Source organism: Xenopus tropicalis, chromosome 8, assembly GCF_000004195.4.
Source record: "Xenopus tropicalis strain Nigerian chromosome 8, UCB_Xtro_10.0, whole genome shotgun sequence".
Classification (NCBI taxonomy): Eukaryota; Metazoa; Chordata; class Amphibia; order Anura; family Pipidae; genus Xenopus; species Xenopus tropicalis.
Window position 1 is genome coordinate 105,291,905 of NC_030684.2, and position 15,829 is coordinate 105,307,733.

The 15,829-nt window shown below is 40.6% G+C and overlaps 1 protein-coding gene across 2 annotated transcripts in view; it reads right to left on the reverse strand.

Annotated features, from left to right (window-relative positions):
• tyro3 (TYRO3 protein tyrosine kinase) overlaps positions 1-13,288 on the reverse strand; it is a 106,490-nt gene extending 93,202 nt beyond the window's left edge. The window contains exon 1 of one of the 2 annotated variants that reach the window (XM_012968690.3): positions 12,621-13,288. In XM_012968690.3, the coding sequence (XP_012824144.1) occupies positions 12,621-12,690 (70 nt within the window). In that variant the 5' untranslated portion in view covers positions 12,691-13,288. 2 annotated transcript variants of the gene reach the window in all.
• Between the last annotated feature and the right edge of the window lie 2,541 nt (positions 13,289-15,829).

Below are 15,829 nucleotides of genomic sequence, written 5' to 3' on the forward strand. Positions count from 1 at the left end.
GGTCTGGCAATCAATCAACAGCTGGTTTTTACTGTTCTAATATAGTCTGAATAATTAAACACAACATTTGACAGGTTGTTTTAGAATTCAAGACCTAGGCAAATTAACCACCAAATTGTGTATAAGAATATAGGCTTTTATAGGAGCTCCATAGCCTGTACACTTGCATGATGCACAAACTAGGAAGAATCCAAAGGAACAACTTCTGACTATAGGCAGTGCTGTATTCATGAGCACCTTGCCTCTATTCTGGGAGTGCAAAGAGCTGTGCTTTCAAATGCAAACTAAAGAGCAAATGGGCAAAAAATATGGAGCTCTGTGCCCAGTTTTTGCACTTTACATCCTTCCTTGTGCTTAGAAAATGAGGCCTCAAGATGCAAAATAAAAAAAAAACATTTGAATCTCCAATGCTGGAAAATATCAACATTGTTATGTCTCTATTTTGAATAGGAAATACCACAGAACTATATGAATGAATAACATAGCGGCTATCAATGTGTTTTACAGGGCAAGGGGCACAGTTTTTTTGTAGAATTGCAATTATTGTGACAAAACAGAAACAAGATAATGCTGACATAATGAATGGAAACATAAAGACAGAAGCAGGGATGAAGCTTACACCTGTCAATTGGCACTAGAGTTCCTATACTACACATGTGCCAAAAACCCAGTCAAGATGTGCCAAAAACCCAGTCAAGATGTACCCACCCCAGCTCCGCTGCCAGATTTGATTGCTATCTTGGTGGTGGATGGGGATATTTTTCAATGTATATAGGCCCCTGACTGCCTATATATTAATAGAAAAACGCCACTGAACTCTTTCTATAGTGAAAAGCTACGGTGCTCAGCAATATTTGATTATTTGTTAATGCACTTTTTTGCATTGGAGATGATCCGTGTGCTGCTTCTGTTTTGAATGTATATATATACGGTCTTGGACATACGGTCTTGGACATACGGTCTTGGACATACGGTCTTGGACAGAATTAAAGAAATAGGAAAAATTATGGAGACCTAAAAATATGCAGTTTATGCTGTGCTCAGTCTCATCTGGAAAAGGGAATTAGCTGATATGAGGTTATTGTACAGGAAACCCTCCCTCTGCTTTCTTTACAACCCACCTCCACCACCACATATACTAGTATTCTCATTCCATTTATGAGGTTAGAATGGAAATTTGCAGAAGCAGATTGCAGAAGTTAAGTAAAATATAGTTCCATCTAAAGGCACATTTTTGTACATTACATTTTACTGACATTATCACTGTAAATGCAGCTGACAGCCAAAGCCAAATACTCCTTTTTGTGCAAGTACACTGCTTGTGTGGCCCACCCTGTGCTTGTCGGATTTCCCACCAGGTGCTCACGTTTTATGCCATGGTCCAAACACATACAGGCATCTTAAAATGCAACTGTGAAAGTACAAGAACAGATTCACCCACTTTTGATTCATTTCTAGGGGATATTTAGATGTTCACCATTGATAAATATGCTTCTAAAAATCCAGTCGGAATGATTTTTTCTGTGGTGAGCTCTAATCTCCCTTTTTAAGAAATCTGCCCCAAAGACTCCAAACTTCACTAGGACAATGACTGATCTATGATTATCCTATAATAACCCTTGTGGAAAAGCATAATACTTGTAAATTTGTATATATTTTACAGTGGGGGTAAACTGGCCCATATACTTTACTGCAAAAGGTATAGCATCTACATACTGGCTTAGAAACCCTACGTACCTATTTGTATAGGGGACTTTAATTCCTGTAATTCATATATTCACGAGTGATTTCCCTCGCTGGTAAAAATGATTAGAAAATCATGTGCAAATCTGAAACCATAATCTAAACATTACCATGATAAAGACCGAGGTGGGGTCAGGATTATTTGCAGCTGTTTTATTGGCCTATACATACATATAGATACAATTTCTGTGTGTAAATTCCCTTTGATAAAGGCTAAACTGCTAGCTGAAATGTTAGTCTCCCTCATTAAAGCACCAGTTTTGTTTTCATAAGATCTATGACTTTTTTTTTACTTCTTTTTCTCATTTGAGACTGCACGCAGGCTATTTTTTCATTGTTTATATGCAAGTGTCTGCTTATTTGCATATGGTATATATGTGTATATATGTGTGTGTTTGTGCTTTTCCATCTGGGCAAAAGATTTAGGAAATCCCAGAAGACATTTCAGGCTCTGAGAACAATGGGCAATGTCTGTTGTAGACATATTTATAGCAGATGAGCATATTACTAATGCAGACATAAATCAGGATTGCTGAGGAGGGGGCCTGTCACATATATGACATCTGCTTTATTGTACAGAATTGTGCAAAATACTTAAAGGAGAAATTTACATCAGTGGTAATGAAATATGAAGCAATATTATATTCTAAAAAAAACTTTCTACTTGGAGATGAAAATCCGGTTGCCTTCAACTAAAGGCAGACTAATTCTGTAGCTATATTTTTATTAAAGTACTTTTTTTTCTGTTTAAACCCTCTTCTATTCATATTCCAGCCTGTCATTCAACCACAGCCTGGTTGCTAGGTAACCGAGATCCAAACAACCAGTAACAGAATAATTACCAAATTGGCCAGATATTGATTGGAATGGGTTAAAAAATTTCCATCAGGTGAGGACAGCATTGCCTCTTTGATGGGGTCCACACCTGACAGGTTTCCATAGGCCCTAATTATGATTCAATCATCATACTTTGGCTCAAAACACTGGTGGCCAAATTGGCTAAAGATGCTCTCATTTGGTGATGGGGGCTCTCACCATGTACACTCAGCTTTAGATTGGAAACAGATTACATTACATTAACATTTATTTATAAAGCGCCAACATATTCCGCAGCGCTGTACAATAAGTGGGTTACATACATTGGACATACAGAGTAACATATAAAGCAATCAATAACCGATACAAGAGGTGAAGATGCAACTGGGGTTGCTAGAGAGAGGGGAAGTAGAACTTTTGTTGCTATGTCAATGATTAAAAAGATATACAATTTTCTTGGCCTTCATTGCCGTCTAATTTAGAAACCAGTGTTTTGGGTTTTTTTTAAGCCTTCGACATTAGTTAACGTACATAGTAACCTGAAATATTAGCCAGTAAATGATTGTGAGCTCTGTTGGCTAGGTAGTCCAAGGGTTAATCTGTTTACCTAGGTTTCACCGCCATTCTCTAGAAGTCTGTTATCTCCTGGGTAAGTAGGTGGAATAACAAGAGAATTCTGTTAGTCCCTGCATATTCTGGCCTGCCCTCCTCTTTGTCAGAGTTCCATGGAACAATAGAAGCAAAAGGACACATGAATGGGAACGACAGAGGAGGACAGATGCTTGCTATGAAAACATCAACTTGCTGTGTTTGTGATAAATGGATTATTTTAATTAAAGACAAAAAAACTCTATAAGTAGGCTTTACCATCACTTTCGCCAATGTTTTGCATTTGACTGAAAAAAGTGATCTTGCCCAGGCAGCCTAATCATTTATTTGTCAAACAGTTGCCATAGTGAAAAATTATAATAATACCAATAAATGTAATACAGTATGTTAGTATATCTACAAACTAATAACTTGACCATGGTGTGTCTGTATGAGATCCATTATCCGGAAACTGGTTATCCAGAAAGCTCTGGATTAAGGGACAGTTATTTCCCATAGACTCCGTTTTAAACGAATAGTTACATTTTTTAAAATGATTTCCTTTTAATAAAACAGTACTTGTACTTTATTCCAACTAAGTTATATTTAACCATTATTGGAGGCAAAATAATCCTACTGATTCTTTTCTATGTTTAAATTATTTTTTTAGTAGAGTTAAAATATGGTGACCAAGTTACAGAAGATTCATTATCTGGAATACCCCAGGTCCCAAGCATTCTGGATGACAGATCCCATACCTGTATATGCAAAAAATGAAAACACAAGGTAACACAAGGGAATGTGCATTGATCAATCCAATTTTGTGCTAATAATACCTTTTCAACGAATAATCTATCATTCTTTTGAAATCCATGGGTGGTTGAATAATGCTCCTTTAATTACTTCCCTTACACTGCAGAGGAATTACACAAGTAGGCCAAGAACTGTCCAAGGTTCATGAGTGATAACATTTACAGTACTGAAGTAGAGGCTAATAGCAAATTGCAAATTTTGGTGTTATCTGGTTTTTATTTCTGCCATTGCTTTCTGGATACACCAACAATGAGTGCTTCTTTGCAACTGGTCAAAAAATTAGGAACAGAAGCTGAGGCCCTAACTGTTCCTGAAAATTAGAAACAATAGGTATCTATAGTCTAGTAAAGTGCTCTCCAACTATCACATGTAGCTCGCCGATTATTTCTTACATACAATGTGTCTTAGGGCTGGATGTCACACAATGTAGACTATGGAGCCCTTGGCCAGACTGGGGGCCATAAAAACCCTCTGGAGCGCTACATCCAGTCTTCATCCATAGGTCTTCAGTTGGACAGTAAGTCTAATTTCATAGACAGGGTGGAGATGTGTTTGCATGTATCTTTAATGGCACACTGAGAGATGAAATGACATATAACAGGGTTACCAGATCACTTGAAAATTCAGGGACACATCCAGCTAGAAGGGCAGTACTGACTGCAACTTATGAATGCAGCCTGGCAGCTTGAATTTATTTGAGGTGTCCCTGAATTTTCAAGCAATCTGGTAACTTTAATATATAACAAGCAATAAAACAACCCTACAGTAGTGGGATTCAGGTTCCTAGATCTGTAGACTAGTTTGAAAGAAAATAATATTCTTTCTGCTGATATAGCAGTAAATAATTCAGCTACATGACATGTTTTGTTGCTAAAATAATTACATTGCAAGCAAATTAAAAAAAAAAGAAACACTCGAACGGGCCTGTGTCTTTAATTTCTGCTTTACGGCTAATAAGCACAGTCCCATAGCACAATTAGTCAAAGCATTAAGCAGGCACAAAGTATTTTTCCCAATACAGGGGTGAACGCGTTTCACCTCAGGTCTCTTTTGATGAGCCAATTACTCGAGAAAAGCTCAAATGCACAAAATCTTAGCAAACACAGCACCTTTGAACACTGACAATTTAATGAACCTTTTATTATTCAGAAAGCAATCACAAGCTTTACCTAGATCTTGTTTCACAGTGAACCCTCTAGTATAATAGCTGCACATAGTTTAGCTTTCATCTACAGCTATTACACACACCCCACATCCATCCTTTTCCATATACATTTCTGTATGGACATAAGCATATGCACACATGAAAGAGAAGAATAAACAGTGCATGTTTATATGTACTACATACAAGCACAAATAAGATTTTTTTTTTATTTAAAAAATATTGAATATATTGTACATATCATTAGCAATTGATTTTTCCATTGGAAATTAAGTCAGGGTTTCAAGGTGAAAATGGCCTGAACCATGAATGCCCTGCATAGGTCCAGGTGATTGCCATTCAAGTAAAAGGAGGGCTGATTCTAAAGGTTTGCAAATACAGTGTCTGACATTGCCCTTAAGGCTCAAGGCACACATGACATTTTTAAAGTTTGCATGCATCACCTCATCATATAAATTTGAGGCCATGTTGGAATTCTTTCTGCCAGACGCTAATCGCCCATAACTTCTACTTTTTACCTGAAACTACTGGTACTGGGCACACTTTAGCATTTACAACCCAGATTCCACCAGAACATGTGGCATCAGGTAGATTTCCATTATAGTCAATGATAGGAGGCACAGTCTGGCCTGGGTATTTCTTCGCTGGCAGAAAGAACACCAACGTGTACCCGAATCCGAATCTTACAGACACACTTACCAGGGTAATAGGGTTGCCATATTTCTTAAACAAAAAGAAATGAATATGCTGCCGCAGTGGTGGTAACACAACTAGTCTTTCTAAGGCTGGTGGTACACGGAAAGATTAGCCGCCCATGGTTAAATCTTCGCTACCACGGGCAGCTAATCTCCCAAGCAATAAAGTAAAACTCTAATGGGAAAACATAAGCGTTGTTTCATTTTCCAAAGTCACCGTTTCCTTATGAGTGACTTTGGAAATCGAAGTAATGCTTATGTTTTCCTTCCCGCCAATTCACTTTATTGCCAATGAGAAAGCATTAGTTACCTACAGTAACGAAGATTTAACCATGGGCAGCTAATTTCCCCGTGTATTAATCCTAAAGAACATTTGGGCACTAGTTCAGGGTGTGCCCTGCCCAGAGACAACCAATGGAATCAGCATCAGCAGTAGCACTGGTATTCAACGTTGGTATCCTCCCCCCATTGGCACCACCAATCATAATGTTTCGTGGTATCCAGCCCAGGTATACACTGTTATGGTACAGCTTATCTGGGTAAAATAGAGATCATGCTTGGAAGACTACGACTAAGCATTTCCTCGTGGGAACACAATCACAAGGACTTTTTTTTTTATTAGATTGTATTAAGTTATAACTCTAAATATACCCAGCCACATATCTGAGTATGGCATGTACAGTCTGGTCAGAATTGTAGTATCTTGTAATTGATTTATTAAGAAAGGCAGAATAGTCTGTACAAGCTCAGAACCCCATTAACCACAAAGTTCTGAATTTTAGTAGTGCAATTTCCCATAAAGTCCTATTTAAACAAACAATTATTTGTTTTTATTGGATTTTTATAGATTTGTTATGTGGCCTAGTTTTTTTTTTTTTTAAAACTATTGAAAAATGCTTTTATTAAATTAACTTTAAGAAGCTCCAAATTACAGAAAAACACATATCTGGCAGCCCTCCGTTTCCAAGCATTTTGTATGGAACAGACTTTATACCTATATATTAATGGCAAAACTCTGCCATATACCCCAATACTGTAAATTTGGCAGCATGCATCACCCATAAAGTGGGAAAAGTGGGGCCACTGCACAAGGTATTCAGGCAGCAGTGGCATCAAATCTGCAAGCAGAGTATTGCCGACACTGGTACCAAAAAACTTACACTTTAGTAAACATGGCAGCAGCATTAATTTTGGTGTAACAAAAAGTGCAGAATTAATGGACAATGAGACAGGCAATTTTTAGTATAGGATGCCCCAGTCTGAATAAAGAAGACTATAAAGCTGGCACGGTATGTAGTGCCCTAAAAGTGCTAGTAATGGCAGTGTATTAGTGGTGTCTAGAATATGGGTTTTACTGTAAATAGCATGACTGCATAACTACAGTGCCCTCCAGATATCACAGGGCTGAAATGGGCCACAGGACTAAAATCACAGAGCGAGCTACTGTATAGGAAGGAATCCTATTGCTATATCGTGCAAATAACCAGATCTGTTCGGTGATAAGGAATATCACACCACTGTATGTCGTCTATATGGCAAGCCCTTCCCCTTGATGCATAAGCATCCTTCTAAGGTCAGACGGAACACAAGCATGGTACGAAGAATCGTCAGGGAAACAAGGGGTTACCAAATATATGAAGCACATAGCTCATGGATTGGAAATGTTGCTGCACACTGCCAGCCTCTCTATACCCAATACTGCTGAGAATATACAACTTAAAATAGCCCAAGAGAGTAACTGCTTTTGAAATATTGATTTGTTTTGTGCGATACCCAACCTCAAACCACACAAGCCATGATAATAAGTATGACCCTCAGCAGTGGCTGCTTTATTAGCGCTGGGAAGAGGCTAGAGGTCATTATGTGAAGCCAGTCGGGGCGCACCCTGTGAGGAATCACTGCACTACCCGCCACTCCTTTGTCTGCTGTACCAGTGTATGTTAATGTCGCACTGCAATGTTTTATTAATGTCACTATGCTCCAGAGTGACAGAATATGTTAGCTGCTGGTAAATAAAAGATCATAAGCACCACATGCGTTCTTTCCAATGCTGTCCTCAAGGAAAACACATCACAATGTACTGTAGGTGCACGGGTTCATGGAAGTTTCCTTGGTAATCCAGCTGCCTGGTCAGAGCTTACTGGGCGCACAAACACAGGAACATGTATTGGGGAGAAAAATAAAAACTGCAGGGGGGAAATTAAACTACAACAAAAATTCAGAGGTCTGGGAATGCTGGGGGTTGTGCAGCTGGGGAAAACAGGTTGGATATCCCTTATTTATGTCAATTCCTCATCCCCCTTAGGTAAAGGCTTCTTCCCTTTGTAGTCACATACAGAATTGTACATAACACATTTATTTCAAGGCATTCTTTGCTTTAAAAAAATCAATGACCTTTCTGCAGAACTACAATACCCACATCCCCTAATCAGCTGAAGATTCCTTATTCAAGTAATGACTCTCAACCAAAAAATGACATATGACTTTTGAATATAAACAGTAAAAATGACACCCAGTGATTGAAATGAAGGGGTTTCTAAAGCTGGCCATGCATAGGTCCATAATAGAGATAACTATTCCTGACCAAGTTGGCAGCTTACTTTTCTATGCACAGGACAAAAATAATGGCACACCAAAGCTATGTCTGACCAGAAATTGAGGCCCATTGGGTGAGTTCCCTTGTGCTGACACAGTCAGTTCTACAAATTCCAGTTCCCCTATGGTGTTTTACATGTTTACTAGCAACATGCAGAGTGGCAATATCAAAGGAGCCCTAGCACACAATCCCTCATATCTAATACAAGGCAAAGTTTGCCCAGTAGCAGTAACCCATAGCAATCAATAAGACCTGTGCTTTTAAATTCTCCCCACTGAATTGGTTCATGAGTTGCTGCCCCTGGGCAAACTTAGTGACTTTTATTACATAACCCCCAATGGGTCATATTAATACCCCCTCCACTTGAACAGAATGTACAAAACTCTTGGGGAGTTATGTAATAAAAGGCACTACATTTGCCAAGGAGCAGTAACCCATAGCAACCAATCAGCAGGTAGCATTTACTGGTCACCTGTTTAAAAGCAAACATCTTATTGGTCATGGGCAAACTTAGTGCCTTTTATTACATAAAACAGTTGGCGTCTCCAGACGAAGTCATCAGCTTATTCCCCAGTGTACAGAGCTCTCCCAACAGCCTGCCCAGCTGTTTTCTGGCTAAAAATTGTCTAGATCAATCAATAATGGTCAATATGATCTAATCATTGGCCCAGATGTCAATTAACTGGATCATGCCAATTTGGACCAAAGCATTGACAGCTAAAAGCAAGGATCTAACAGTGCACCAGCTTTTCAGGTGAATTGTGATATTAAAACTAAACACACCCTGGAGGCAGTGATTCAGTTCCACCCATTCACTTTGCTTAATACCTTTTGAGGCCCCTTCTATGAGTTATAGAAGATATAAATGTACATATTTTCATTTATTTAAAAGCAAATTACAGATAAAACCCCTCTGCTTGAGTTAACCAGGAAATCGAAAAAGTGTTCTACATTCAGCAGAACACCAAGCCACCTTCTAATAAAGAGAAGCTTATGTGGGTGCAAAAAGTGCATTAAGCCAAGTGCTGACGTTTTTACTTTAACTGGGTCTCTGCCATCGGCTCATGCTGCACAGTAACTCCTTACAATTCTACAGACACAAAAGACTAAGATCCTAGGCACCGCGAGCCTTATATTCATGTATTAGTGCTGTGGGTGGACTGAACAAATGAGATCAGCCGCCACAGCGTGCAGCTGTTTGCCAGCGTCTTACAGCTGCCTCCATTACCTTGGGAGGTGAGCACAGAATATGTGCTACAAATGTGCTTGAAAGGAGAACACAAAGCTTATAAGTAATGCTTACTGCACACTTCTTTATACACTGGAGGTAATAATACGTTATAGTGCACTATTAGCAGCTTATGTTTAATGTGTGGGAACTACCATACTGCTTGGGATTCCATTAATAGTCTCTGGAGGGGTGGTTATTTTGTCATTAAACAAGATAGAAAGGTTACTTATATTTGTTATGATATCCAGGCCACTCTGGCCTCCCAAAGCCAAACCAACTATCTTTCAGTTCAGCATCTACTCACCCGGTGTTGGGAGTGAGTGGGGGCTGTACTAGTATAATAAAATAAGTAAAATACATTTTTTATTGACGTTCATCCAATTTAGCAGCAAGGTCATTCCCTAACTCCTATGCGATTCGATTTAATCCAAGAATTGCTGCACTGAAGCTGTGGTCCAGCAGGAACAGTCAGTTTAAGTCGCAAGTTGGGGTCGATTAGAGTCTCATGTACTCCTAACTAGTTAGATGCATCATAACATAACTGGGCAATGTGAACTATGCGAGGGCTAGTAAAGCCATAAGCAGCCAGGACATCATTTACTTCTGCCATATAACCAAGCTGATTGCTCACAAAGGGATCACCACAGGCTGCAAGTGGTACCTGCTGGATTTTACAGGCAACATATCACAGTCTCAGAGAAGACCTGCTCTGTGTAGTAATGTACATAAAGAAGACCACGATACATAAATATCAGTTGTGATTTTTAAAAAAGTTCAATAACTACTAGGGATGCACCGAATCCATTATTTTAGGATTCCACCGAACACCGAATCCTTAGTGAAAGATTTGGCCGGATAACGAACCAAATCTGTATCTGTGCTTTGCAAATTCCATGTTTATGTTACAAAAAGGCACACGATTTTAAGGATTCTGATTCAGTTCAGCCAGGACCATGAATTTGGCTGAATCCAAATCCTGATGAAAAAGGACGACTCTTGGCCGAATGCAGCTGCACATGGGGTCACCCTTTGTTACACCTGAAACCCACCTACAAGATAGAGACATAAGTAGAGAGCTCAACAAACACCTACCTACTAATTGGTGCAGCCATGAAGTGAGCACAAGATGTTGGTAAGGCACAGAAACAATAAGCAAGAACTCAGTAGAGATGACCACATAGACAATTACTAGTTTATATAGATTCTGCCTTTTGCTTAGCATAAACAAGAGCTTCCCACAGGCCTGTGTACCAAATACCATCATAGCAGAAGTGGTTATTCCAGGACCAAGGGGTGATGGATTTGAAAACAATAAATGGGTAGCTTATGGAAGGGCAGCCTAGGAAGTTTAATTCTGCAGCCGCCTGTGTTAATATTGCCTGGGTTATGCTATTCTAGCACTGAACGTCTAACAGTACAACATTCCAGTTAATTTTATTCTCATAGAAAAACCTGGACCTTCCTTAACAACCCTTTAAAGCAATGTGAAACCCCTAGCATTTAGCACCATGGAAAGAAAATCTGTATTCCTTCATTCCCACGACACTTTCCAGGAATAAATAGAGGTTAGCAGCCATACATGCTTAACCAGCACTGCAAAAACAATACCCTTCATGATCTTGTTGTACTACAACTCCCAAAATGACCCGGCCTGGTTTTGTTTAACTACAGGAGGTAGGCCAAAGGTTGAAAAACTACTGTTCTATATGGAGGCGGAAGAGGCAGACCTTTGGCCTTTATATATCAGGTCATTATGATACGGAATTTGTTTTCCTTGGTGTTCATGAAAATGCAATTTGTTCTTGTATGATAGAACTTTTAGCTGCCAAGAACAGCAGCAGTAATCGCCCTAAAAGTCATCTGCCATAGTTATGGCCAACCTGCCTACCCCAATTCTAAAGCTCCCCATTAAGAGCCAAGGGCACTCAATAATTTCTATCTATCCTTATTGTACCTGGATCTTTCTAGCTGACCCAGAAATACTGGATTTTGCCACTGACACTGTGTAACATGGTACAGTTTTACCCTACTACTATATTTTGCCAACTTGTTTAACCATTACGAAACTTCTCCAATGCCATTATAGGAAAACCAGCACCATGGAAAATGCTCTGGTACAGACATTTCCAACCTGCACACTTTATTTGTTGAATTATAATTCTACCAACATAATCTGTCAAATTGTATCAGCTGCTGTTTGACAGGTCAAGGGCTGCACATTGGAGACCCCTACCCAGATGAACACTGCAACTGTAAACTTAGTGGGAAGCAAAAAAAGGAAATTTACCACAAGTCTAAAGACGGAAAGAATGAGACCCGACATTCTAGTCAAAATCTTGGGTTTTTTAGGCTACTGGGGGTTCCAAAGTTATAGAGGGGCCAAACAGGTCCTTGCTGATGTGCATTTTCAAAGTGTTTTTGTGAAATAGATTATCTTCCCCAAAGGTTGGGAACTGGGCCTTAATTAGTGATGCTTTGTATAAAAAAAAAAACTTTGTCACCCTCACCATTCCTGAGCCACATATACCACCTGTTAGCTATACCATGAGTAGTTCCCTTCATGCAAACCCTATTCTGCCATCACTCTGACCACCCCTATGTGGATATACCAATTATTTGTCTGCCCCCCCCCCCCGCATAATCCCCCTGATGCCAGTGACTGCATGGAGAACCATGTCTTTCTCACCACTCCTGTGCCACTCACAGCTGGCAGGCAAACACTCATTGCACAACAAGCTTATACCCATCATTCCAACCCTGTGCCAGCAGCAGCTTGAGGGAAGCTTCCCTACTGGAATATCCCTTGCAATCAGCCCCCTTAATGGCAGGTAAGGTAAGGGCCCCTAACCAATGGCTCCCCCCTGCTAATGCTCAGATGCCAGGAGTGTGAAGCCCAGGGCAATATCTGAGGGCACTGCCCCCTCCCCTGGGAGTCTGGCCATAGTAGCAATGACACCGGCTAGGAGGGCTACTTACCTACAGAGCTGAGGGACAAGGCGGCCAGGAGGAGCCCCGCGATGAGGCCAGGGGGCCCGGGGTTGACCATTGCTTTCTCACCGCCTCTCCATTCTCTGGCTCTGTGCTTCACCTGCACCGGCAGCAGAGTCCCCTCCGTTTCAAAACATGGATTCCAGGGGAGACAGGGGTCCCCAATATCGCTGCTGTCAGGCTGAGGCGAGTAACCCCCGGTACCCTACTCCCTGCCCAGCTGTCCCGGGGTTCAGCCAACTTGCACTGTGCCAGGCGCCCAGCCGGCTCCGGAGCAACAGATGGGATGAGAGCCGCAGGGAGCGACACAGCGCGATTAGAAGCAGCTTCCACTCCCGGCTTCCAGGCAGGTAACCCCCAGAGCTCACAATTACATGCAGCCGCCTATTCCCAGTAACCATCCATTTCATCACTTTCCTGCCGAGCTGTATGGCAGGGGCACCGCTCCAGTCTCCCAGTGCCACCCACACAGCCCCAGCGCTGCCCGCTCCTGCAGTGCTTTGTATTAGCTGGGCTGCAGCACTGCTTCCAGCCGGCCAGCCAGGTAACAGAGACGTAAGTCGGAGACCCCTCCCGATAGAGGAAAGATGCCGCCTCCTTTTCCTGAAAAACACAAATGTGCAGTATAAGAAGGAATCAGCCCTGGGAGTGGAGCTTGCAGGAAGAGGCGTGGGAGCCTTGGCCCCTCAGCTTTCTGCTGTGTCCCTGCGCCCTCTACTGGCAGGATAGTGGCACTGCGGGCTCCTTTCCACTGAGTTTAGTTTTACACAAATCCCACGATAAATCCGAAATTGTTTCAAAATAAGATATTACATTGTAAACAATTCCTATAAGTTAAACAGTGGTACTGACAAGGTGTTGTTTGTACTGTGTTAATAGGGATTAGAAAAAAATGATTACATTGTAAATAGGGAGCTTTCCTTCCCACTCCTTATTCCTTGCAATATCCTGTACATAACTGCCTGTTTGGGAAAAAAGTCTGAGACTGTTGCTCTGTGCCATATAGCAGATACAATGTGCATGGGTATGGTTATAGAGGGCAGGTAATAAACCAGCACTGTTCTCTGAATAACAAGGCCCCAGCTCACCCACCTTCTATTACAAATTAGGCCTCTCTACTATCAAATCATTTAATCCTCTGCAGTATTCACTACTTCTCTACCAATGATATGCACCAATAAGGTAGCTGTATCCGATGATGTGCCAGTTGGGCCCAGATCTCACTGGAGGGCCCCTGCGTCCATCCCAACATATTTCTGATAGTACTACCCTCAAGCAGGTGAGCTAGAATATAATAAGGCAGGCAATAAAGGAATTGTCTGTGTTTACCAAGGTTGAACTGAAGTCCAGCTGTACCTCCCTGAACTAATGTAGAGATCATCTACAAGTGTTATGAACTCCCTGTGGTTTAAAATGAGGGATCTGCCATTTCAATGGGATGCTTAAGTTGCAGATGAAAAGTCTGAGGGTGGGCCCTGGGCAAATGCCCCTTTTGCCCATTTGTTAAACAGCTCTAGGGTTGCCACCTATTTGGTTTTGACCTAAACAGTTTGGTCTTTATTTTTATTTTTTAACTTTATTTTATTTATTCAGCTTTCCAAAAATTACACCATACATTGGATGAGACAGATTTAAAAGCACCAATAAATAAAAAAACATTTACTTATTAAGACATTCACCTAATTTTTTCTATCAACATTAACAAAACCTGGACATACATCCAGTCAATTGCCTCTAAATGATGTAATGACCCTGCCCGGCACCATGATGTCATCATATGCATCTCCAGCCAGTGTCGGACTGGGGGGCCAGGGGCCCACCAGAAAACCTTAGACCATGGGCCCACTCTCCAAACTACTTCTACTCCACTCCTCACTCAACCTCTATATTTTCCTAGTTTTTTATCTTTACATACTATATTCTATTCTTTAGTCTCTTTGTTAATATAGAAAAATAAGGAATGACCATGAACTAGGCCAAATGGTTAGAAGCATGAGGGCCCCCCTGACATCTGGGCCCACCGGGAGTTTTCCTGGTATCCCTGTGGGCCAGTCTGACACTGCCCCCAGCATTACCAAAGCCATCTGCCCTGCCCCCTTGTTTGGTTTTAGCCACTGACAAAGTTGGCAACACTAAATGGCTCTGTGTATGAATTTTGTCAGAACCTCATTGTTAGCAAAATATTTGTCTCTCCAGGGGTGGCGTAATGTAACAATCTTCAGCAGTCACTGGTTGGATGGTCAATGCTACTTTAAAACAACTTATTCTATAGGCAGTCATACATGGGCTAAAAAAGTATCTGACTGTCTCTTCTGAGTCAGCAGCTCATTGGCCTTATTATCATTGTACAATGCAGTTATTGCCATTTGTTTTATGAGTATCCCTTTTGTTTATTTTACTTCAAAGACTTCAATTGTATTACACTATTTAGCATGTCTCTCTATAGCAAATACATTTGGAGCACATACAGAAGACTGACTGTCATGCGTATTATGTTTGCCTTTGATTTACTGAGCATCTGGTGAGTAGGAGATCCTGCTATTGAGAAGATTCCATCACCTGTATTTAGGAACCTTCATTTGCAGGTTTGCACTTTATCTTGTGTTTTTTAATTTGTGGGCACGTGTGCACTTTTGTATAGAAGTTATTGCACCAGGATTGTGGATTTCATTAGGGGAGCTGCAATCAATTTTCTTATATGGCAAATACAGTGCTGAATGAACTTTTCTTCTGCCCGACCAATAGCTGGACAAAAATTGGCCAGATATTATTGGGCAGATTTGATTTACCATTTGGTTTTCTTGATGGCCTGCAATGGAGGCAATTAAGGTTCAATTATCAGCCTGATTTCGGCCACCTCTTTTTTACATGTAAGGTATGTCCACCTTTAGTCTGGTCTTACTTGTCTCTGATGCCACTGGAAATAAGGAGGTAGCAAATCCATAATTTGGATTAGAATTCACATGAATCCCAGCTCTTTTTACAAGTTCAGCTGTATCCATAGTGGCAAATCTAATACATTTTGAAATTGCATTTTTCAAGAAAATCAGCACCAAAAAACCCTCAATTTCAAATATATTCAAGTTCACATGTCTTAAACTAAAATTTTTGAAATTTAGCAAATAAAAAAAATTGAAATGAAAAAACTTCCACCTAAACCTGTCAGGGTGCTAGAAAAGTCACTGAGTGGCTTATCT